A 26,089-nucleotide genomic window follows, 5' to 3' on the forward strand; every position below is an offset into this window, starting at 1 on the left:
TTATTTCACAGTGACAACGACCCCCCAGTCCATGTCCTGAGGAGAACCCGTCTAATGTTGTTGGGTTCGAAACGCGTCGACGTTCTTACCTCCAAGATACCAAATAATTAGGGCTCGCTAGGAATCAACTCAATACACTTGCAAATTTTTGATCTGTTCCCAAGGATGGTTGTTTTATCTTTTCTTCTGCTAATTATTTATGTACACGAGAGCGGGCCATCGAGAATCAATTAAAAAAGAAAAAAGTGCCAAGTACTAATTAGTTAACAAAATTACAAATATAAATCTCCCAAAGGTTTACTTATTTATGTTTGTTTATATTTATTGGTGTGCTCTTGTTTGTTATCTATTTTTTTGTACTGCACTCAGTAATAAGTATCTACATTTATTTATAATTTGTTTGCTAGGGAAGGGACAGAAAGAAAAAAACTGTGTCTGTATCGGAATTACGTCTGATTGGTTAGTTGCCCAAGATGTGCCCTCTGCCTGAGCCCACACCCCTTTTAAACATTCCAGATGTCAAAAGTGAACAGAAGCCCATTGAATCCCAGCTGCTGGAAGAGAGCTAGACACTGAACCTTGCTGCTGCGGGCGCTCACCGAAGAAAAGGTAAACCACGTATGTACTGTGTACTTAAAACTCGGTATTTTGAATTTACAGACTGTAACGGATGTTTGATACTGCAATGTGAATGAATAAAAATAATTCTGACTAAAAAAAACTGTTGTAAAGTATTTCAGGCCAGGGTGTTCACACCAGTGCTTCCCATTTTAGAGGAACGTTCTGGGACTGCCGGGCACTATAGCCCTGATAAAAACGTATATTAGAACTGTCTATCACTATAGTTAGACCATAGGGGACACCTAAGTTTAGAAACCACCGTTTTGGCAGTTAACGGAATTAGGCGGTGCTCCGAGAGTTGAAATGTTTTGCCGAGGATCACACAACTCGTTCGTGACAAAAAAGCCAAGATAGCAAGTCACGTTTTTTCTAGGTCTAAGGGACAGACCCAACAATTAGCGACACATCACACATTTTATTTTCAGCAAGAGTCAATCGATATGAATGTCTGAATTGCATATTTCGGGTCATGGCTCATTTATTTTCACTTTTGTGGATTGAAACTAATAAAGATGCAACGTGTTTTTCTCTATAACCAAAAATTAATTGCTCAGGCCATCTGTGTACCTTATCATGAAAGCCGAGTTTGAGAACTGCATGGTTCTTTCGGATATTTGTCTAAATAGCTTCCTTGTACGAGTTTATGAAATGGTTTATTTCATACTGTTGCTTCGTTCTTGTACAGGTAGCGTTTGAAAGTTCAGATACCTCGTAATATTGATATTTCCGTTACTCTGTGGTAGGCATTCATCAAACATGACGAGGCGTATTTACAAGCCGCTTGCGCCGCCGGTACGTCCCTATTTCCCTATATTAAAAGTGACAATTAAAAGTCACTATTTTCCCATATTAAAAGGGTGTGTAGAGAGATTCCTTGCCCTTCTGATACCGCAGAGTTGTGTTGCTTTCACGTGTTGGAAACAACACAAGCTGCTTTCTTGTTTCTGCAAGCCGCATCACAGCTGACCCGACTTCTTTCTGTCCCCCTCCGCAGGAAGTATGAAGTTCATCTTTGCTGGCCTGTTTTGCTGCTGCGTGCTACTGAATGCTTTAATTGGTAAGTGTGTTTCAATGTGGCCTTCTGGTATTTTTTCCACATAGCGCTAACCAGCCCTAGGCACGGACCCATTTTGGGCAGATAAAGGAACTGAATTTCACGGAGGGATGGAGGGCGGGGGAGGGGGGGGGGGGTGATTTGGTGATTTCACTCAAACACCGACCTCTTCAGGAGGTGCTGGGTTTTTTTGGGTTTGTTTTTTGGGGAGTTTTATAAAGCGCCATGTCGCTTTACAGGAGCACCAGTTGCTTTACAGACTTACACATTGATTTTCTTTCCACCGAACAACCAATTAAGGCATCTTGCCCAGGATCACACAGCTTGGTCTAGTAGGCCTTCAGATTCAACTAAATCATTAGCCCACAACTCCAATTAGGCTTCCGATATTATTCTAAGGTGTCAGGTTTCTGTGCGCACATTGCCTGCTGCCTGTGCAGTCAGCAGCACAGCGCCTATCAGTCATCGTGGCAGCAGGGCACAGAAGCGTGCTGTGGGCCTGCACAGAGCTTCCTTTATGCTGCTCTGCCGCATAATCCCTTCTCTCATCCGTAGAGCGGACCTGCTGTCCTCTGGCACCTTGAGAAAACAACATTTCCACCACGCAGCGTTTTGGCTCCAAGACAGACTTTCACAGTGACTTTTCTTCTCTTTGCAGAGTCCAGGCCTGTCCACGAAGATGACGGTAAGGAGTTCGTTTACAAATATTTGTAGATGTGAAATCCACCCCTTTCCATCAAATGCTGGCGCTCTACCCTAAATTCATCATATTTAGATGTTCAAAATATCATAATTCAAAATAAATTATCGTACTAAATTTATTGGGCTGCGCTTCACATTGGAGCTGTGGCCCAAAGATTCCTCACCCTCCTCCATGTTACTTTGATGAGCAAAATGGGGTCTGAGCAAAAATTACCTATGAAGCCATGTCGCCAGTGCAATATGGCGGAACCTTTGCACTATGGCAGCTGCTAAGTGACACCAGTAGTAGGTTGGCCCAGACGCCACTGTAAACATGCACTGCTATAAATGCAATCTGTGTATTTCTGAAATGTCAGTGCAAAGTGTATTGGCACCAGAGAAATCTTTATAATCCTGTAATGTCAGTACAAAAATCTCCAAGACTATTGCAATCCATGAAATATTAAAATGTCATGGCAGTACAGCATAACCATGTATGAAATGTAGATTTTTTGCTAAATTTACTGGCACTGTGCAATCTATGTACTCTCAATCTACAGACCCTACAATATGCAAGCATTGGCAAAGCCAATAGGTCTCGCCTATTCAAGAGCTATTGACTATGACAATGTGTTTTAGCCTGTGCTGCATGGCTAAAAGTTATTGGCATAGAGTGGGTGGGGTGGAGTGGAGTGGAGTACCTTGCGCTTGAGGTAAGTAGTTTTATTTATTTTTTATTTAATTTTACTTATCCCGTCATCTGTCAACTCAGCACCCGCACCTCCCCACCGCCCCACTGCTTTTACCTGTGCCGGCCACACCTTCATAATGGTAGGGTAGATTGGAGTGAATTGGGGTAGATTGGGGAAGAGTAGAGTGCAATGGCGTTGGGTAGATTAGAGTGAAATAGATAGGAATGGGGTAGATTGAAGTTGAGTGGGGTAGATTGGAGTGGAGTAGGTTGGAGTGGAGTAGGTTGGAGTGGAGTAGGTTGGAGTGGAGTTGGATAGAGTGGCGTGGGGTAGGTTAGGATGGGATGGCATTGGCTAGAGTGGAGTGGTGTAGATTGGGTTAGGGTGGGACAGATTGGAGTGGAGTACATTGGAATAGAGTAGATTGGGGCAGAGTAGGGTAGGGTAGATTGAAGTGGATTAGGGTAGAGTGGGTAGACTGTCCTGGAGTGGGGTAGATTTGAGTGGCATGTGGTAGCATGGATTGAAGTGGAGTGAGGCAGATTGGGTAGAATGGAGAGTGTGGTAGGCTGGGGTAGAGCGGATAGAGAGGGTAGATTGGGTGGATTGGGGTGGGTGGGGTGGAGTGGGGGAGAGTGGAGTGGGATCGATTGGAGTTGGGTCAAGTGAGGTTAGATAGATTGGAGTAGAGTCAAGACTGGAGTTTAGGGAGGTAGATTGGAGTGGGGTGGGGTTGATTGCTGTGGGGTGGGGAGGAGTGGGTAGACTGGGGTAGAGTAGGGTAGATTGGAGTGGAGTAGATTGGATTAGAGCATATGGTGGTAGATTGGACTTGGGTAGATTGGGTTGGGATAGATTGGGGAGGGGTAGATTATTGTTGGGTAGATTGGAGTGGGTGGAGTGGGTTCGATTAGAGTAGAGTGGGATAGGTTAGAATGGTGATGAGGTAGGTAGATTGCACTGGAGTTTGGAGAGAAGTGGGGTAAATTGGAATGGAGTGAGGTCAATTGGACTTGGGTAGATTGGAGTGGAGCCGGTTAGAGTGGAGTGGGTTGGATTGGGGTACATTGGTGTGGGTGGATTGGGGTAGAGTGGAGTGGATTGGTGTGGGATAGACTGGGGTACATTGGGGCAGAGTGGGGTAGATTTGAATGGAGTGCAGTAGATTGGGTTGGAGTGAGGTAGATGGAGTGGGGTGGGGTTGATTGGGTTAGAGTGGAGTTAGGTAGATTGGAGGGGATTGGAGTGGATTGAAGTAGGGTAGATTGGGTTAGAGTGGGGTAGATTGGGTTAGAGTGGTGTAGATTAAAGTGGGATAGATTGGAAAGGGGTAGATTGGAATGGTGTGGAGTGGGTGAATTGGGGTGAGGTAGATTGGAGTAGAGTGGGATAGATTGGGTTAGAATGGGGTAGATTGAAGTAGGGTGGGGTAGATTGGGATGGGGTGCCGTGGGGTGGGTAAATTGGGGTGTGGTAGTTTGGAGTGGGGTAGATTGGAGTGGAGTGGGGTAGACTGGAGTGGGGTAGAGTGGAGTGGAGGGGCGTAAAGTGGAGTGGCGTGTTGTATCGAGGAGTGAGTGTCATAGATTGGAATGGCACGGAGTAGAGTGGCATGTTGAAGAGGGTCTTAGAGTGGATGCGTGGATATTGGAGTGGCATGTTGTAGAATGGAGTGGTATGGCATAGAGTGGAAGGGCATAGAGTGGAGTGGAGTGCTATAGTGTGCAGTATACATGGTGTGGTAGTGCACTGCCCTTACAGACAACACATTCGCAATTGAAATGATCATTGCATTTGCACCAAAATACGGTTTTACTGCACCCAAATGATAATGTGTGCAAATGTCATCACCTAGTGTATTGATGTGCTTTGATCGTATTCAAATTGGTTTTCACCACACATGAGAATTGCAAAAAAAAGTGCTTCATTAGTACTAAACCTGAAATATTCTGAAACATCACCACAGGTAATCATTTTTGTTGTGTGCTAGAAAAACAAAAACATACTACACATTCTCCTCTTACATTGGTACTCAGCATGAATGTCACATTAATTCTCTCATTTTGATGTCAGAAAAAGAAAGCTCACTGGAAGAGAGAGCCTGGCATTTGACCTCTGCCTTTAATGCACAGAAAATGTGACAAGGAGGAACAAGATTTAAAGGCCTGTTTATAGAAAGCGAGTTTGTGAAAGAATACAGTGAACTAGGCTTGGACAACAAGAGAGGCGAACAGAAGCTATACAGCCTAAAGCAAATAAAGCCAGCAAATAGAAAGCCAGCAAATCTGAGTTACAAAGCCAATGGTAAGCAACAAGGAGAGTGCATTCCTAGATCAACTTTCTGAAAGTCCCCAAGATATCTTTAGCAAACCAGACAGATGCAATGTCTGATAGGCTTCGACCTAATAATGGCTCACTACTGTGCCAAATTACATAAAAATGTGCTTTCCTCAGTGTAGGTGCAACATTGTATCTGCAATATAGGGGCAGTGCAGCACTAAAAAGTGAACCAGCAATTTGAAATGACCGGCCAATCTTTCAATGCAGAGGAACCAGCAACATTTTGAGAAGGGGGTAGAGAAACCCCCACAAGCGGGTGCAACATGTGACTGCACTTCCCTATGGGGGAATGTTGCGGGAATTCCTAGCACCCCTTTAATTTACATTTTTAAGGGCAACACACTGATTGTGCACCACCCCATTTGTGGACTCAGCCAGTGCACCTCCTAATGGCCTGTTTGCTCCTCCACACACATCTGTAATACAGCAACAGCATTCCCTCCATGCAAGTGAAGGAACGCTTTCTTGGCATCACATGGGCACATAATGTAATCCATATTACAGAAGGGGGACATACAAGTGTCTGCGTCTTCTTCTAAAACATCAGAGTGCACCAGGGGTACAGAAAATAGAGGGCAAACACCAGTTGCACCACAGAGGCACATTCTATAATGTGGCATCTGATTCCCAAGTTAAAAGTACAGCATGGGAACCCCCTACCTGAAGGTGAAACAGTGTATAGTGCCTCAACCATGCCTATTAATTACATAACAGGATACCAGTGTAAGCGTCCCTAAGTAGCACACAAACACAGCCTACTATAAGCATGTGAATAAACCAGCAATTTTTTAAAAATAGGATCAGATTAAATAACAGACACTCGCCTACTGGACTACACCCTACAAGTTTCCAGTATGGCAGGCTGTCTAAACAAGTAATTCCCTGGATACGCCAATTGGCGTGTAGACACGTGTAACAATACATCCTTTAAACAAGCATTAGCAAAGCCACTCTGGTTTGGGCAAGTTGCAGTGAAGTTTAAATGTGTTTTCATTTTTATTGCAAGTGTATGCTACAAAAAGTAAACAGGAGAAAAAAGAACGCATGCCTCGCCTAAACATAGCAGCCACAAGCTTGCTACAATAATGCTACATTTGCCAACAAAATAGCCATCACATAAAATTTAATTGGAACAGTGCAAGTGTATAATAGGTGGCACTTATATTAGACATTTTAATTTTACTGTACATCACAGGAAAATCTGATTTATATTATTATTATTGTGTCTTGTAAAGCGCTCCGCAACCCCATAGGGTTTCCCGGTGCTAAAACACGTAGGATAAGTCAGCCCCCATGTTAAAACAGCCAGGTCTTCAGGAGTTTGCAGAACACAGTGAGGGAGGGACAACTTTGTACAGCTACTGGGAGGTTATTCCATAGCTTCGGGCATAGGTACACAAAGGAACGGCCTTCCATGCACACCCAATGGATTCTAGACATGAGCAAAGTGCATGCCCAGGCTGATAGGGAACCACCAGATCTTGAAAATATTGAGGGCCTGTCCCGGATCTGGCCTCGTGCATATAGCGCGAGGCTTTGAACCATATTTGCTTTTCCACGGTCAACCAATGAAGCTCGTGGAGGGGGTTTGACACCGAAACATTCTTCTGTAGGTAATAGAGTAGGCTTGCCACAGCATTCTGGACTGTCTGTAGGCACAAAATGGCTGGCTTGTCTGGGCCCAGATATAAGATGTTCCCATAGGCAATTCTTGAGAGAATCAAGGATTGAACCACTGTTTTCTGGTCTGTTGATGGTATTGCATTAATGATCTTTTTGACTCACCTCATCATCACAAAACTCGTGAAAACCACCTTGGCTACTTGAGGTTTCATTGATAGCCTCTCATCCAGCCAGAAGTCTAGGTTCTTTATCTTAGATCATCAAAAAAATTGGAGCAACAGAGGGAATATAGCCAGGTCACCCTCCATTCACAAAGTCCATACACAAATGACCTGGTTGCATAGAACACTGCACCTTTTTAGTATTACATCAAAAACTGGGTATTTGTATACTCCTAGATAAGGCCGCGCTCATTAATTAGTCATGCCCACCTTCAAGTGTTATTTTCTATAAAGATTTAAGTTTGTCAACCAACGACACATAATCTCACATTTATCAAAGAAAAAAAGGTGATAGGAGTCAGAAAGTACCTCATATAAGCACCATTCGAAGAGCTACTGGTTGGTACTCACCGGTTTGCTTGCGTTGTTATCATCGGTAACTTTCATGACAAGAAAAGAAAGGAGAAAGTAAAAGTTTTGCCCAAGTCTTAAATTTGTGTGAGAAAAGTTGAAGAAAAGTAATGTGTAGATGATCATATCATCCATCAACCATCTGGACCCCGTAAAATGCAAAAGAAGAAAAAAGAATTTCTAAGCTAAAATGAGTTGTGGCCCACTTATTTAATAAATTCTTTATTTTCAACAGTGTCCACACTCAGATTAAAAAGAATGGCATGTTTAGACCATTTTAATTGGAATGGCCGACATGTTTCATTGCCTCGCACATTTTATGGCAATTTCATCAGGGTACGGGGACGCATTTCCACCTCACTGATGCTTCTAAAAAGATCAAGTGGTTGCCAGGTGGACTCCTACTAACAACTCACTGGGGGAGTTAACAACTTTTCCCCATATTGCAAAAAGCAGCCACCAGCAGTGTACCGCTATACCGGAGGTCTAAGCTCGAAAACTCCAATCAGTTTGTGTGTCCATGGTCCGTCATTAGCCTAGCTAGGAGGATGCACTGGGAATACAGTGTCGAAAGCCGCACTGAGATCTTAGAGAATCAGCACAGCTGTATTTCTCTCCGTCATCCAGGAGCTGTCTCAGATGTTCAGTGACTCCTATGAGGGCAGATTTGGTACTGTGTCCTGCCCTAAAACCCAACTGTGAAGGACAGAGGAAGATTGATCTTCAAGGTGGCAAGCTGCAAGTTCACGCTTTCTCCAATATTTTGGAGAAAATGGGCAGAATTGACATTGGCCTAAAATTAAATAGTTGGTGCGGTCAAAGGTGGGCTTTTTTAAAAGTGATAAGACCATGGTATGCTTCCAAGCCGGCGGGATGAGTCCCTCACATAGGGAGGAGTTGAGCAGTTTGAATACTATGTGAAGAAAGTATAAGCCCACAAGATTGAGTTTGGATGGAGGAAGCAGATTGAGCGGTGAGCCCAATTTGATAGACTGCAGTAGAGTCAGAAACTGAGAGATACCAAAGCTTAGATAGTGATGCCATTTTAGGGGCAGCAGAAAGAGTCAGTGATGAATTACCTTACCCTCTTGGGATGTAATGTCAGGTGCTACTTATAGAGAGGGTATTGTCACCCTGCTCATCCTCAGTATGCACCATAGCGAGGTAGGGCTGAATATCAGCCACCTTTTTGATGAGGAAGTGTGCCAATTCTTTGTATTGGTTTAGACACAGCAAAGGTGCCAGAGAGCTTTTGCTAGGGTCCAAGAGATCCTTGACCGCATTGAAAAGTGTCTTAGGACAGTTTTGAAATAAACAAAGTAATAATGGTTCTGTCGGACAGAAATACACACTGTTTTAGTATTTCAATGTTTCCTTCCTTTAAGTCTCGTACCTAACCAGGATATCAAGACAAGTGTGCCAATACATTCACAAACAAAACACACTGACCATAAGGAAAAAATGAAAGCAAATTTTACTCAAATACTTTCACATGTGAAAACAGAATACTTCAATCACTGTCCCTAACAAACATGTTACCGGTCCGTCTTAACCCCTTCGATGCTCATGACGAGCTCAGCTCGTCATGAGGCACAGTTGAGCTGTGCTGATGACGAGCTGAGCTCGTCATGAAACCATAGTATTCAAGCAGGTTCAGCACAGGAGGGGAAAACACCTAGCAGCCAAGGTGTTAATCAGGCCGGCTAGATGTTCACCTAAAATTAAGGGGTTTTTAGGTGAACATCTAGCCGGCCTGATTAAGACGGACCGACAATACGATTCAGGAAGAGACCAGGACTCCATGCGGAGCTAGGTCTGCAAGAGGTGAGCAATGTTTTCATGCTCATAATTGCGGAAATGAAACCACTGACCAATATCTAAAACATGTCCTATTATAATTAACAGGCTGTCCCATATATATATACAGTCCTGATGAAGACCTGCACCTGATGCGTGAAAACACCGCATCGCCCCCCCCAGGGTCGAAACGTCGACGCAATCCTCTCTTTTGGCGTGAACAAACTATTCAAAATCCTGTAGGATCCAAGATTTAATTGATGTGTCTACAGGATGATTGTACATGTATAGTTGTTTAACCCAAATGTATATGAAGTAACACATTTTACTTGCTGTTTTTAGTATTATTTTAGCACAAAGTTTTCGTGCCTTATATATTTTAAAATGTTTGTTAGGGACAGTGATTGAAGTATTCTGTTTTCACATGTGAAAGTATTTGAGTAAAATTTGCTTTCATTTTTTCCTTATGGTCAGTGTGTTTTGTTTGTGAATGTATTGGCACACTTGTCTTGATATCCTGGTTAGGTACGAGACTTAAAGGAAGGAAACATTGAAATACTAAAACTGTGTGTATTTCTGTCCGACTGAACCATTATTACTTTGTTTATTACCCACCCAGGTTCTGAGGGTTACAGGGTCACCCCATTATATGTATTGATTAGGACAGTTTTGGGCAGTCAATTTTATCCGAATAAAATTCCACCCTGGCTGCCTTGCAACCTACATGATCATATTTCAGTGCTGATTCGCACTCCACTTTATGGTCTTCATCATTGGGTTTTCTAAGCACTCTTTCTAAGCCCTTAAATCATTTTGTCTCTTCACTGAACCATGTGGCAGGGGATGGATTCAATATGAAGACCTCAATGTCATTGGCAAAATTGCCTCCAGAGTTTCAATGTTCAACTTGGGGTTGATCTTCTTCCACTGTCTGTGTCAAGTCTGGTACAGTACAACGCAATTGTGTGTTCAGCACAGGGGTGTCTAGCCTCGACCAATTTCTGGATTTTCCCAAAATGGGAGTTGGTCTTGTAGAGGGGTTAGCCTGGTTCATGAAACAAAATGGCCCTGCCAAATGATCCGACCAGGATAGGCGCAAAGGTGGGTCTGACGTGAAGTTCCTAACATTGGAGAAATGGGAACAAGGAGATGGTCTACCTCATGTGGGTGCTGAGTTGATAGGCCCGAAATGAAACACACTCAAATCCTCAATGAGCGTTGTTACCAAGTTACATGTGGGAGCTTCAAGATGGATATTGAAATCCCCTAAGAGTGAAATTAGCACGCTACAACATATAAGGGGCAAGGAGGTCGGGAACTGCTGAGCACCAATCTGCCGCATATCCCAGGGGGTGGTAAATCAAGGACCCAGATACTGTGAGTTGGTGTGTGAGATTTAATTTAAAAAAAGCTTCACAGTCAGGGATGAATAGTTCTTGGACTTTGCATTGGTATTTCTCCTTTAAGATAATTGCAATCCCGCCTCCTGTCCTCCCCTGCCGATCCTTTCTAATGAGGGCATAGCTGGAAGGTGATGTGGCGATCACGTCTGCTGAAGATGCTTCATGCAGCCAAGCTTCAGTTAGAAACAGGGCGCCTGGATCATTATCCCACAGAAAGCTGTGTGCTGTTGGTGCTTAGGGAGGGATCGGAGTTAATGTTAATTAAAGAGAACCCCCCCACTGACAGCCTGTGAGAGGGTCTTGTTTTATTACTGAGGAAGTTGGAAATGCCAATGCTAGTGAAAAGCACATGTAATATTGCATTTGAATTACTGTAGCCTGAAGGCATAGTTAAGTACACAGGGATGATTAGAAGAGGTTAAAGAATGGAGTTAAAAAAAACACTTGCCAACCTATCTTGATACTGAAGAATACTTCTTTTTAGGTCAATGCACACATATAATCGGGCGAAATGCAATCATTCACAGTGCAAGGGAGCCAATGGCTGAAGTGGGCTGGCCTTTTGCCCCATGCTGTATGCCATAGTGAGCTGAAACAAAATGTGAATAACCGTTGAACAAACTTATGGATGAAAAGTGGTACCAAAGACCTTCATGTATGTATATCTACATATATTTTATTTATGATTTTCTGTATTGCGTGAGGCTGGTGACACAACTGAAGCTGTCTCTAAACAGACCTAAAATGTGTTGCCTAGTAAATCTGTCTAAACACTTATAGAAATACCACAAACATCAGTCAACATTTCCTGCACTACTTCCTACACTATCTGCTGTCTGATACCAAAGTCAAACACAACAAAATGCTTTACTACAGCCATCCAATCTCTACATATCCAGGAGAAACCAACAATAGCCACTAAGGAGACAGCTGTATCACAAACAAAAATAATACATTACACAAAAGTCCACACATGATTCCAGCGCAGACCAGAGGAACCACACAGCCAAAAACATAACACTAACTATGAGGTAATAGACATGTTACTGATCTAAGGGATGTATAAGTAATCACTAAAACACACTGGCAAGACCTCTCCAACACCAAAGCTTATACCCACAGCTCTTTGATTATGACATTGTCACCTAACCATTTAACATGATCACCAATGGTCATTCTTTTATGTGAATCAAGTTCCCATACTCTCAGCACACAAGTTACGCTAAACAGTTTTGGAGGCATATAACAACACAACATCCAAAACGTATCAGCAACTCAGACATGAGTCTGTGATGTAAACCCCTGAACCCACGTCATCTGGAAAGGCACTCATACACAACTTACAAAGATACATACCATACTAATGGCAGACTTGCTTTCAAGGAAATTACAGAATGTTCAACATCACACACTTCACACCATTCACCACCACGCAACATGATGCCACAAGTCACTGCACAGTTGGCAAATGCAATAGCACAGACCTTTAGAACTGAGGCATATTGGCTTTGCCTATGTTACATTCTTTTGTGGATGTTGTGGTAGTCAATACATCAGGTAGTGAGGTACCCTGCATCATCAAGGTAAGCAATTTTTCTAATAGCCCTCACACACCAACCCCCTCACCACGTGCAATTGCCTATTAATGGATATCAAACATCACAACGCAGGGCTTTACCCTGCATGCCTTTACCTCGTGGGCATTACAACATGTTGACCTTACAATGCGTTGAAATTCCACGGAGGGCTTTACACTCCTTTCCATGTATTGCCGTTCTATATATTACCCAGTAGCAGTTGACACTAGGCAGCTATAGTTAGGTCAGCGTTTCCATAGGAGATGCCTTTTTTGTTTTGCTAATAACTCTGACGCCGTTTGACGAATCTCCATGATACTGTCCAAAAAGTTTCCTTTTTTTTGTCTAGTTTGAACATGGAAAGTTTGGGGATGATCCCTCAAGTGGGGACCAAGAAATCAGGGGGTTCCCAAAACACAAAATTCCAATGCATTTTCTATAGGGTTCTTTGAGAAGCACTACTGCAAAAACTGATGAACGGAATCACACCATGTTTGCAGGAAGCTAGATCTTGGTCCACAGATTGCCTTTTTTGTGACATGGTGTGAATCCGTTCGATAGTTATTGAGAAATTAAGGTTACAAATATTGGTATATTTGGACAGTTGGGTCCAATGGACTCCCGCAAGAGTCTTGCAGGAGCGCCAATCATTTTGATTGGCCCAGGGAGCTTTTTTTCCCTTGGGCCTTCTCACTCCCGCAGGAGTCAGGCTCCCGCAGGAGCGAGCCCTCCGATTGCCTGCCAGCAACATGAAAAATATGTTGCTGGCAACCATTATAGGACTCCCAGACTACGTCCCCTATTCTTAAGCAAAAAAATTAAATAATATAAGGGGGTCAGGGAGGTATACCCTGCCCCAAGGCCCTTTTGGGAAAACCCAGAAATAAAGAGGCCAAATAAAAAAAAGAAGCTTTTTTTCCAATTGCCAGCAGGTGGTGTGAGTAGAATCCCCCTCCCCCAGCCCATTTAGCACCCTGGGAACCCCATTCCAAAACTGTATAAATAGATGAATGAAGGAGGGCACATGGCTGGCCTCCCCAAGTTAATTGTGGCCCCAGGGACCCAATCCCCCAAGGCCAAATTTGTAAAAAAGGGGTAGAGGCCTTGCCACCCGCCTCCCTCAGCCGTTAAATGCCCTGGGAACCCCTATCTATCAGAGCTGAGTGATAAAATAAAGGTGAGGGGGCACACAGGCACCCTCCTGGAGAATACGTAGGCCCTATAGACCTCATCCCTCAAGGTTGAAATGTAAAGAAAAGGGAAGGGGTCCTTTCTTTTAGCTTTTCAAATCTTGGATTCACTTGCATTTGGACATTTGTCCGGAACCTGATTATACTTCTGTTTCATTTTCACCTCAATCAACTTTATTCGGTCAATATGTTCTTCCCTTTGTCATGTACACTTTCTTAGTAACAGCCTTGAAAAAGCCTGATGCCTGCGAGCCACTGCGAGCAAAGCACATGTCGGCTATTCTTTGTGCAAGTTCTCCGCTTACAAAAAGCACAAAGTTAAATAGAACCTTCAAAAATCGAATTAATAACCAATTGTTCTTTTTCCTTTGGGAAATTCAGAATAAAACTATAAGTTTCCTTGCAGCTCCATCCGCCTCTCAGGAAAAAAGTCTCTTTGACTCAACAGGTTAGGGGTCTTCCCATGTAGGACATCTGGAACCTCAAAATTATTCTGATTAACCAGGAAGGAGCCTCCCGGGGAAAGCAAGATCAGAGGTATTTTTTTAGTTTGTTAGCTCCTCGTATCCTTGCCAAATTTTCTCCCCCGTGCCTTACTATCTCTAATACACAATATGCCTTTCACTGACTATCAGATCAAGTGAACTCACCTGAAAAAGAAAAAACACTGCAGCACAAGCAAAACTTTCTTGTTGAAGGTTAAACATTGAAGACCAAGGGCCTGATTTAGATCTTGGCGGACGGGTTACTCTGTCACAGCGGTGGACGAGCCCAGCTCGTCATCAGCGTGGAAGGGGTTAAGGTCCTTGGTTAAGTTAATTTAATAAAACAGTCAAGATACACAGTAAATACATGACTGTATATGTATGCAACTACAATTAAGCAATTAATGCAACATTCATACATGAATACATGAGTACATGAAATGAAATTTCAGTTTAAGCAGTATAACTCGAAATGCACAAGGGTAAATGTGAACGGTTGTCGGTGCATGCAGGACGACTTCATACATATGGTCGGGCAATGTCCTTAAATACCAATATATTGGACTGAAATACTAGTTCAACTTAATAGGGTGGCGGAATGGAAGATAGCCCTTGAAATATGGACCTGTCTCCTTGGAATGTTACCTAGAAATCCAAAACGAAAGACTAGCAGATGGTTTCTGATACCTGGACTTACAATAGCCAAGAGATGAATAGCTATACACTGGCTAACCCCGCATGGCCTAACTACAGATAAGTGGTGATCAGACCTGAAGGAATGGGCAATGGTAGAGGAGACCCATATGAGAAAAACCAGAAGGGACGATAAACTGCCAGAGGTGCTCCAGGCATGGGGGTTGATGATTCAGACCAAACCTCACCCACACAACAAGACCCACCTGAAGGGGAACAACGAGAATTGGATGAGATACACAGTCAGGAAATGCGAGTCAGTGACAGTCAAGGGTACACCTAAAATATATGACAAAAACAGGAAGCCGGTATGGGAGGGAGGGGGGAGTTGGGTTCTTAAAAAACAATGTTCTTTATACATTCATGAAGGTAATGGGAAATGTGTTTTTTAAATCTTACAACAAAAGTTAATTGAATTGTAACAACTGTGATAGTGCATTGCATTTGCAGTACATGTCTATAAGTAAATGATGCTTTTTTATTAATTTCTAATGGGAAAAAAAGAAACGGTTTTTAAAAAGTGATGAATATATTTTATTTAATTCACAAACAAACAAATATCAAAATTGGAATTTTAATGGCAAGGTTGAAGCTTTTAGAAATTCAATTGAGGCCACTCATCATCCATTCTACATCCGGTTTGGTGCACTTGCACTGTTCCCACAATCAATCTGGGGATACCAAGGTAATTTGAAACCTCCAATTTCAAATTGCCTCACATTTACAGAACTTCTTACAAGTTTCCATTTTTCAATTTGCTTCTTTATTAGTATACACTTTTCAATCTATTCATATTATTTGATTTTCTAAGCAGTCGCAACTCCCCGAGTAGATGCCTCGCACCACCAGGGGCCCCTAGACCACAGATTAGGAACTGTTTGCCTAAGAAAATACACAATATGGAGTTCTCCCAAAAAGATGTAAAAGACATGCTCCTTCTCTCCATCCTCACTGCTATCAGCCAACTCCCATGGCTTGTGGCCCTGCCATCAGGTCCGGACTGGCCAAAGCTCTTCATTGGGCATTTCCCGGGGACACTGGAAGGGTGGGGGTGATTTTGCAGCGGTCGGTGCGGTTTTTGTACTGGGGGCTGGTTTTGCACTGGTGCTGACATATCGGCTCCCAGTAACAAAAGTAGCAGGGGGGCGGGTCTGTCAACATTGCCAGGGCTGCTTTGGGTTCCCAGTGCGGCCCTGCGTGCCAACCTCTCAACTCTCTGATGTCAGACAACTCTTTCTGCTTACGATAGTAGAGATTTGGTCCAAGGATCTGTCCTGTGGTCAGGATCTGTGCCCTACCCTTGTCATCAGTCACTACCTCCTCAAGCAAAGCCTTTCCAGTGTGCTGTTGTTGTTGGGTGCAGGGTCTTGCCTGCAGCCATACCCAGTCCCCACCCTGTGCCCTCTCTCTAGCCTACTTCCACAGTGCACAACCCTCAGGCATTGAAGGATTGGGCGTGGGGGCTTGCATCCTAAGGGCCGATTTAAGGCCCCGGTCGACTCACGCTGTCCTCCCGGGCGCAAGCTTTTCAGGCGCCATCTTGGGGGTAGTTGGAGGCTCAGCGCTCTAGTGCTCGGGCGATTCTCGGATCCGGCACTTCACTTATGGCAGCCAATTCCCGTCCGCGCAGCGGGCGGGCGCAGCGGGCGCGCCGATGGCGCGCCGGAGGCGCGCCAGAGGCAAGCCAGTCTGGGCCCGTCCGGGCCAGTACGGACCTAGGGCCAAAACCTCTGCCCGATTGTACCCTACTGGCCACAGGTAAACTGAGTCCCTCATCCTATTCCAGGGACGAGTTGTTGACATTCCGTCCAGTTACCACTCAACATTGCAGGTACCCAGTTAAACCGGACGCACCATATAGACGGTGTGCTTACTGCCCTAAGCTTGGTAATGGCGCCAAAAAGGGAGAGCCAACGCCCTCTTCCCTGGCTTTTGCCCTATTAAATTGCCGATCTTTGGTTAAGCATTCGGATGAAGTTAATCTAATGATCCAGGATCATAAAACTGACATTCTGTTTCTTACAGAGACATGGCTCTCTGACAGCTCTGAGTTCGACATAGTTAATTCCCTGCCCAAGGGCTACGTGATACAGTGCCTTCACAGGCCTCATGGCATAGGTGGAGGGCTAGCTATAATTTATAAGGAGACTCTAGCCTGCAGGATAGAAAATGGCAAGATCTCTGACGCAGAGAGCATAAGGTTTTCCATCCAACTCTCCCCTAATTACTCGCTGTCAGGGCTGTTGATTTATCGACCTCCGGGTGGTGTCAAGCAGTTCATTAGTTCCCTGCTGGAGACAGCACTGACACTGGCAGCCTCAGCCCCCAACTTCCTTCTTCTAGGAGATCTGAATCTCCACTTGGAGGACCTGGGAGACAAGGTGGCTGCTGATCTGTTGGCTGACCTTGAAGCATGTAATCTGATCCTGCACAATAATGAACCCACGCATTTGAAGGGTCATTTATTGGACCCTTTATTTTCCAACGTTCCACTCCTGAAGGCTTCACCGCCATGCCCCCTCCCCTGGTCAGACCACTTTCTTATTCCCTTTAATTTGACAATCATGACGGATTCTAGATCTGACTGTAAAGGCTCTATTCGATCTTTACATAGACCTTAGTCTAAACTGTCCTTTGATGATCTAACCACTGCCCTTGAGCAATCTATTCCTGCCCCTCTTTTGAACCCCCTTGAAGCAGATCGTAGCTTCCACAACTGGTTACTAGGAGCACTGGATTTGGTGCTTCCTAAGAAGTGTAGTACCAAGAAAAGTAATGGGTTTAAAAACCCCTGGTACACAGCTGAACTGCGCGACCTTAGAAAAGTCTGCAAACGTCTGGAACGCGTCTGGCGGAAAGACTGGTCTACCAATAGTAAAGTCCCCTATCAGGAAGCCATGAGGGCATACAAGCTAGCCTGTAACCTCACGAAAGCGGCCTTTTATGAAGAGAGAATCAGGACTGCTTCCAACTCCTCAAGAGAAACATTTACTATAGTTAAGGAACTCCTGAATACCCCCTCTCCTTCATTGCCGCAAGCTACGAGCAGAGCTCGGTGCAATGAGCTTGCACATTTTTTTGACAACAAGGTCAGAAAAATCCTACAAAGTATTCCTCTTAGTACTCCTCCCTCTGAGTCCTCTACGCAGGTTGTGAGTGGTGTGAGCCCTTTGTGGGAAGTTATCACTCCCATAACTGAGGAAGACTTCCGCAAAGAACTAGGTAATCTCAAAAGTGGTTCCCCCTCTGACCCTATGCCCATCCATATCCTTAAGCGGATTGCACAGACCATCTCCTCGCGGGCCACAGATCTCTTGAACGCCTCCTTCGGCGATGGGGAAGTTCCCCCTAGCTGGAAGAAGGCGATGGTTAAGGCTCTTCCTAAAAAATCGGGACTTGACCCTGACGATCTGGCGAACTTCCGCCCAATTTCTTTGTTGCCTGGCCTGGGCAAAATTGCAGAAAAGGTTGTCAACCGCCAGCTGTCCACATTCCTAGAAGGTCATAACCTGCTCAAGAACTCGCAAACAGGCTTTCGCCCTGGGCAGGGTACTGACTCTGCCCTGATTGCAGTAGTGGAGGACGCCAGACGCATTCTTGACGCAGGAGGCTCCGCAGCTGTGGTCCTCCTTGACCTCAGCGCGGCTTTTGATACCGTCAATCACGGTATCCTTATTCAGCGCCTTACTAGGGTGGGAATATCTGGCCAGGCTTTAAGCTGGATGACTTCCTTTCTGAATGGTCGGTCCTACCAGGTCTGTGATGGCACCAACCTTTCTGAGTCGATCCCCCTCCAGTGTGGAGTCCCGCAGGGCTCCTCGTTGAGCCCGACGCTTTTTAATATCTATATGGCCCCACTGGAGGATGTGGTTTCACCTTTCGGGGTGAAAATAGTGACCTATGCGGACAACACCCAGCTTGTCGTCTCGCTATCCCACCATGAAAATGCAGCAGAAAGATTTGGGTGCTGTTTGACAGGTATCATGGCTTGGATGACAGAATCACGGCTGAAACTCAATGGGTCCAAAACGGAACTTATGATGTTGGGTAACCTTTCCACCTCCCTTCCCAAAACCATGTGGCCCCCCTGTCTGGGTGAGGCGCCCCAACCCAAGAATGAGATTAAGAGCTTGGGAGTATGGCTGGAGCCCGACCTGACGTTCAGAGTACAAACTAAGAAAGTGGCAGGGATCTGCTATGGTTTGTTACGCTCTGTCCGGAAGGTGTTGCCTCTTCTTCCCTTCAGTTCAAGGAAACTCCTGATCCAGGGGCTAATACTGTCAAGGTTGGACTACAGCAACGCCTTGCTGCTCGGTGCCCCTGAATCAGCCATTAACACCCTCCAGCGAGTACAAAATGCGGCGGCCAGGGTACTGACCGGCACGGCGAAAAGAACTTCGGCCAAGCCCGCTCTCAGAGCACTCCATTGGCTCCCCATCCGGGAGAGAGTTAAATTTAAGGCCCTTTCCATCGCCTTTAAGTCTCTCCAGGGAATGGGCCCCCCTATCCTCAGGGACCTTATATACCCCTACAAGTCCTCGCGTTCCCTCCGCTCTGACGGGAGCAATTTACTAACCATCCCCAGAGTAAAGAGAGCTCGCTCAGGAGGCAGGAGGTTCTCTGTGAATGTAGCCAAGACCTGGAATGATCTTCCTGCCGCTCTCCGTCTGGAACCTTGTCTCCAGAAGTTTCGGAAATCTTTAAAGACATTCCTTTTCCCACGAGGAGTATGAGCCCGTTGTCTGAGGATCTTGGAAGCTAGCTGTGTGTATCAGCGCTGGGACGCTCTTGGGCAGCCATGCGCTTAAGAAATCTAATTTCATTTCATTCTTTCATTTCATTGGTCGTAGCTTGTGGTCAGACACTTGATGAAGGGTTTGCCTTTGGTTCTTTTGTGATAAGCATGAAATGCTTCAGTCAGAAGTGATTCCACAGTCATGAACTCGGAAGTCAGATTTGATGTATTGTATTGTAATTGTATTGTTATTGCATTTATATAGCGCTTACGACCCCTGCCGAGGTGTCGAAACGCTTTTTCAGCGAGTAGCACGCTACTCCTGGACCCATAAAGGATTATTGTAGAATTAGTATAGGGAAATATGAAAGTAATTAAAGTGGGATAGGTTAGTCAGTTATTTGAATTCGGAATGATAGCGGAAGGATCGAAGAGGAAAAAAGGATTGTATTTGTATAGCACTTGTTACCCCTGATGGGGTGTTGAAGCACCTTTTTTTGGGTGGGGGGGGGCAGTAACACGCTACTCCGAAAACCCATAAAGTAATTTGAGTGGTGGATATTAATCAGTTATTTGGAGTGAGACGGATAGCGGTGGGATAGAAGGGGGAGAAAGGTTTGCATTCATATAGCGCCTGTTACCGAAGGGGAGTTGAGGCGCTTTTCTGGCGAGTAGCACGCTACTCCGGAACCCATAAAAGGATTAGTGTTGAAAATTAGTATAGTGAAATATGAAGTCATTTGAGTGGTGGATATGTTATTCAGTTATTTGTATAGAGAAGGGTTGCAGCAGGATAGAAGAGGGAAAGAGGTTTGTATTCATAAAGCGCTTGCTACCAGTGATGGGGTTTGAAGTGTTATTTTTGGTGGGTAGCACGCTACTCTGGAACCCATAAGGATTAGTGTTGAATTAGGATAGCGAAATATGAAAGTAATTTGAGTGGTGGATATGCTAGTTAGTTATTTGGAATCAGAAGGGTTGGCGAGGGGTAGAAAAGGGAAAAGGTTTGCATTTATATAGCGTTTGTAACCCTGATGGGGTGTTGAAGCGCTTTATTGGCGAGTAGCACGCTACTCCGGAACCCATAAAGGATTAGAGTTGAAAATTATTACAGTGAAATATGAAAGTAGTTTGAGTGGTGGATGTGTTATTCAGTTGGAAAGAGAAAGGTAGCGGAGGGATCAAAGAGGGTAAAAGCTTTGCATTTATATATTGCTTGCTTACCTCTGATGAGGTGTTAAAGCGCTTTTTTGGCGAGTAGCACGCTACTCTGGGACCCATAAAGGATTAGTGGTGAATTGGTATAGTGGAATACGAAATTTGAGAAGGGAACATGTTAGTCTGTTATTTTGATTGAAAAGGATAGTGGAGGGATAGGAGAGTGAAGGATTTTGATTTTTTTTGCAGGTCATAGCAGTAGAAGGAGGCTTTTGGATGAGTAAAAGGGGTTTGTGTAGGGGAAGAGTCAGAGTGAAGAGTTTAGAAAGGTTTGTTTTGGGGATCGGTATAGTAAAAGAGGTGTCAGATGATGCAAGGAGAGGTAGAGTAAGGGAGAGTCTAGAAAGAGTTATTTTGGGGATCCTAGTAGTGGTGTGGGGTTTGGGATAAATGATAAAGTGGGTATAGAGGATATATTGATAGATGTATTGGGTGAGAAATAGGCTAGTGCATTGGAAAGAGAAGTAGAAAGAAGTTTGAGATGAGTCAGAAGTTGGGTTAGAAGATATATTGAGAGAAGTATAGGGTGAGAAATAGGGTAGTGCATTGGATATGCTGAATTAGAAGAAAGTGATAAATATATAGATCCATAAGTACATTGAAAGTATATAGATGCATAAAGGAGGTAGGTATATGTAGATTAAAGATATTGATAGAGGTGCAGGATGAGAAATAGGGTAGTGCATTGGATATGCTTTTCAGGAGGAAAGTAACAAACACACAGATCCAAGTACATGAAAGGTACATAGATGCGCAAAGGAAGAGACATGACCCTCCTGGTAGGTCGCTCCCCCTCCGCACAGCTCTGCCTGTGTGCCCCTGCTGCTGCTGAGGTCTCACTCGTAAGTGTGCTTCTTCTGTCTTGGTGCCCCGTTTTTTTTGTCTTCTGTGCCACTGTTTTTCCCCTCCTTGTGCACCATGTTCTGCCTTCTGTGCCACTGTTTCCCCCCTCTTTGTGCCCCGTTTTTTGCGTTCTGTGCCACTGTTTTCCCACTCTTTGTGCCCAGTGTTTTGCCTTCTATGCCACTGTTTTCCCCCTCCTTGTGCCCTGTTTTTTTGCCTTCTGTGCCAGTGTTTTCCCCCTCCTGTGCCCCATTTTTGTCAGCTGTGCCACTCGTCTCCCCCGCCCCCCTGACTGACCACTGCCCATTCACTACTCCTGCCTCCTGCCTACCAGCTGCTCCTCCCTCCCACCTCCCCATATATGCCGGAGTCCGCGCGGCCACGCCGCAGGCACGCCTAAGGCCAGCCCGTCTGCGCCAGTCTGCGCCTGGACTGCGCTCAGCACCAGGAACGCTGGACCCTGCACACACCATGACACCCACCTCCGCTACGACTCCAGCACTCTCCACGCGCTCAACGCTGGACAATCTCGCACCTGCTGCCTGGCCGCCCCGAAACGCACACAAGGACACTTCCCCTGCCGGAACTGCAGCTTTACCAGCATCCGCCTGCCAACCCACCCAACATGGAAACCAACTTCCTCAGATGTATCCTGCCAGAGTCGTAGCTAGAGCTTGTGGCGCCCGGGGCTATCCCTCAGATTGCCGCCCCTGGGGGGGTGGGAGGGGTGGCTGAGAAAAAGGACGGAGAGCACTTGAAAGAGGTCCGAGAGACACGTAGTATCGCCGCTAATAGCTACCTCGATCTTGTAAGTTACCTGCACATACATGACACGGTCCAAGGCTACACTGTTGAATACACTGGTGACCGGCAGTACAAAGGAGAAAACACAGACTGCATAATCTATCTGGGGACTCAGAAAAACCGCATGTGACATCCATCAGAGAGCTGCGTGAACAAATACCTGGTAATCCCCTCAGCACAATGCAAAATGCACATACATGACACTGTTCGGGGATCCATCATCTACAGCTGACATTAAATGACCAAATATCATGATCCCGCCCAATTAACTGGCTTAATTTTTGGATGTTCAAACCTTGCCTCATGCTCAACCCCCCCAAGACTGAATTCATTGTATTTGCCAAAAAGGCGGAATGACCGAAATGTGTTTGCCATTAAAATTCATTGCAGTATATGAACTGTGAGTGTTGCATTATGGAAATTTGGTAGTAACCAAATTTCCATACACTTTGTGTAGTGACGACCTTGTGTCGATGAGCGCTGTAATCTTGAGGTCAGCGGCTGTTCTGGCAGTTATATATTAATTTTCCACCAATCGCTACTGCAACTGCCTTATAACTTCATGAGCGGGTGCATCCTTCATGACTGTGGCCGTCACGTACACATTTTCACAACAGCCCCACCAGGGTGATAATGCAACACTCACAGTTCATATACTGCAATGAATTTTAATGGCAAACACATTTCGGTTATTCCGCCTTTTTCAATGCTCCACATTTAAAAACATTCCTGTCCTATTCCCATTGGACAGTCAAAATGTCGTGACAGAAAGCGGACAACGAGCTGATTACTTCACTGTTCCCGAAATTCAGAGTGCCTCTGAGGTCGGTCACGGCGCGTGCGCGACCACACGCTCGGTGGTGGTGGGTGCGTGCGTGCACTGCAGCCAGGAGTTGTGCCGTGCACTTAAAAAAAATGGAGCGGCGGCCGCGCGGCACTGGCGGCCCGTTGCTGTGGCGGCCTTTGTACTTATTTGGGGACACTGACACTACTGTACTGACTGACAGTAGTGTCAGTGAGTGTCCCCAAATAAAGTATAAAGGCCGCCGCAGCAACGGGCCGCCAGTGCTGCGCGGCCGCCGCCCACTAAATAGTGCCACCTGGGGCGGTCCGCCCCCCACCCCCCCCTAGCTACGCCGGTGTATCCTGCTTAACACCCGCTCCACCCGCAAACACAGCATCGAACTCTGGGACCTACTCGACACCAACGCCCCAGAGGTCGTCATCCTGACTGAGACCTGGCTGATCCCCTCCTCGGCACCTGACATCGCCATAGCCATCCCGGAAGGCTACAAGATCACCCACAAGGACCGCACCAACAGAACAGGAGAAGGAATTGCCATCGTCCACAGAAACACTCTAAAAATCTTGACACATGCCAACGACACACTCAGCACTGCCGAACACCTGCACTTCAAAATCAACGCCGACCCCAACACCACCCTCAGAGGCACCCTCATCTACAGACCCCCCGGATCCCAACTGTAGTTCTCCGACTCCATCACCGACCTCGTCAGCACACATGGCCTCACCTCCACGGACTATATCTCCCTCGGGGACCTGAACTTCTACCTTGAGGAAACAACAACAACGCCAACTCGTCCACCCTGATCGACAACCTCGGCAACCTTGGACTCAGACAACTCGTCACAGCACCCACACACTCTGCAGGCCACACGCTTGACCCCTTCTTCTCACCAAGCACCCATATCTTCTTCGGCTGCTCCACGGAACTACACTGGACCAACAACCGCTGCATCAACTTCACCTTCCGGAAACCCACCACACACCACCGCACCCAGCAGATGCCTCGCCGCAGCTGTGGCAAGATCACCGAGGACCAGCTAACCGCCGACCTCGCCCAGAACCCATCCGCAGACCCAACTGACCCAGACCCCGCAGCCTTAGGCAGTGGATCAAGGACTGCGCCAACACGCTCACCCTGTTCAAGAAACCCCGAAAACCCACACCAGAAAGAGAGCCAGCTGGTTCTCAGAAGACCTCCAGGCCTCCAAGCGAACCTGCCGAAAACAGGAAAAAAAGCTGGACCCGCGAAAGAACACCAGAAAGCTACACAGCCCAGAGGAACGCCACCCGCCGACACCACCAACTCATCAGATCTGCCAAAAAAAACACCTTAAAAGACCGCCTAGACAAAAACGCACAAAACCGCAAAGAGCTCTTCAGCATCGTGAAGGAACTCTCCAACCCCAGCTCCAACACCAATGACATCCCACCGTCACAAGACCTGTGCGACTCACTGGCCACCTTCTTCCATCGCAAGATCACAGACATCCACGACACCCGCACCAACCGCCTGCGCGCCTGGACCAACATCAACGACAACGACATCATCAAGATCATGAACGCCGTCCACTCCGGATCCCCGGAAGACCCCTGCTCACACCACATCTACAACAAAGCCTGCAACACCATCGCACCCCACCTCCGGAAAACCATCAACATCTCCTTCGAGACAGTGACCTTTCCGGAGAGCTGGAAGCACACAGAGATCAACGCCTTACTAAAGAAACCCAAGGTGGACTCCAAGGACCTCAAGAACTTCCGACCCATCTCCCTGCTCCCGTTCCTGGTGAAGGTCATCGAAAAGGCTGTCAACAAACAACTGACCAGTTTCCTCGAACAGACAACATCCTGGACCCATCCCAGTCAGGGTTCCGCAGCAACCACAGCACCAAAACTGCATTCATCTCCGCCACCGACGACATCAGGAACATGCTTGACAACAGAGAAACCGCGGCCCTCATCCTCCTGGACCTGTCAGCGCTTTCGACACAGTCTGACACCGCACACTAAGAGCATGCCTCCACGACGCCGGAATCCAAGAGAAGACCCTGGACTGGACCACCTCCTTCCTCTCCGGGAGAACCCAGAGTGTCCGCCTCCCCCCTTTCCGCTCTGAAGCCACTGAGGCTCATCATTCAGCCCAACGTTATTCAACGTCTACATGGCACCACTCGCCCACGTCGCACGAAAGAATGACCTAAAGATCATCTCCTATGCTGACGACACCCAGCTGATCCTCTCGCTCACTAAGTACCCCCACACCACCAAAACCAACCTCCACGAAGGAATGAAGGCCATCGCGGACTGGATGAGGAACAGCCAACTGAAGCTGAACTCGGACAAGACAGAGGTCCTCATCCTCGGCTCCACCACCTCGGCCTGGGACGACTCTTGGTGGCCGACGGCACTAGGAGCACCCCCTACACCCACAAACCACGCACGAAACCTATGGGTCACCCTCGACTCCACACTTTCCATGACAAAGCAGCTCAACTCCGTCTCCTCCTCCTGCTTCAACACCCTCTGCATGCTTCGCAGGATCTTCAAGTGGAGCCCCACCGAAACTAGAAGGACGGTCACCCAGGCCCTCGTCAGCAGCAGACTAGACTATGGCAACGCACTCTACGCAGGAGCCCCGGCCAAACTCCTGAAACGACTCCAATGCATCCACAACGCCTCCCCACGCCTGATCCTCGGCATCCCCCGCCGCAGCCACATCACACCCCACCTGGAAGACCTGCACTGGCTCCCCATCAGCAAGAGGATAATCTTCAAGCTCCTCATCCACGCACACAAGGCACTCCACGACACCGAATCAGCGCCCTCGCCACCGTCCCCCGCATCTGAAGAGTGACCGCCGGTGGTAGATCATTCTCCCACCTCACCGCCAAGACGTGGAACACCCTCCCCATCCGCTTACGGCAGACCGAAGACCTTCTAACCTTCAGGAGATT

General features: G+C 46.3%; 1 protein-coding gene across 2 annotated transcripts in view; it reads left to right on the top strand.

Moving 5' to 3' along the window:
• Window positions 1-507: 507 nt before the first annotated feature.
• OTOS (otospiralin) overlaps window positions 508-26,089 on the top strand; it is a 35,915-nt gene continuing 10,333 nt past the window's right edge. Inside the window, exons 1-3 of one of the 2 annotated variants that reach the window (XM_086944833.1) lie at window positions 508-609; window positions 1,616-1,678; window positions 2,334-2,360. In XM_086944833.1, the coding sequence (XP_086800959.1) occupies window positions 1,621-1,678; window positions 2,334-2,360 (85 nt within the window). In that variant the 5' untranslated portion in view covers window positions 508-609; window positions 1,616-1,620. Of the gene's footprint in view, window positions 619-1,615; window positions 1,679-2,333; window positions 2,361-26,089 lie in introns of both variants that reach the window. The other variant, XM_086944834.1, reaches the window with a different exon arrangement.

The sequence above is a fragment of the Lissotriton vulgaris genome, chromosome 11 (assembly GCF_964263255.1).
Source record: "Lissotriton vulgaris chromosome 11, aLisVul1.2, whole genome shotgun sequence".
Lineage (NCBI taxonomy): Eukaryota > Metazoa > Chordata > Amphibia > Caudata > Salamandridae > Lissotriton > Lissotriton vulgaris.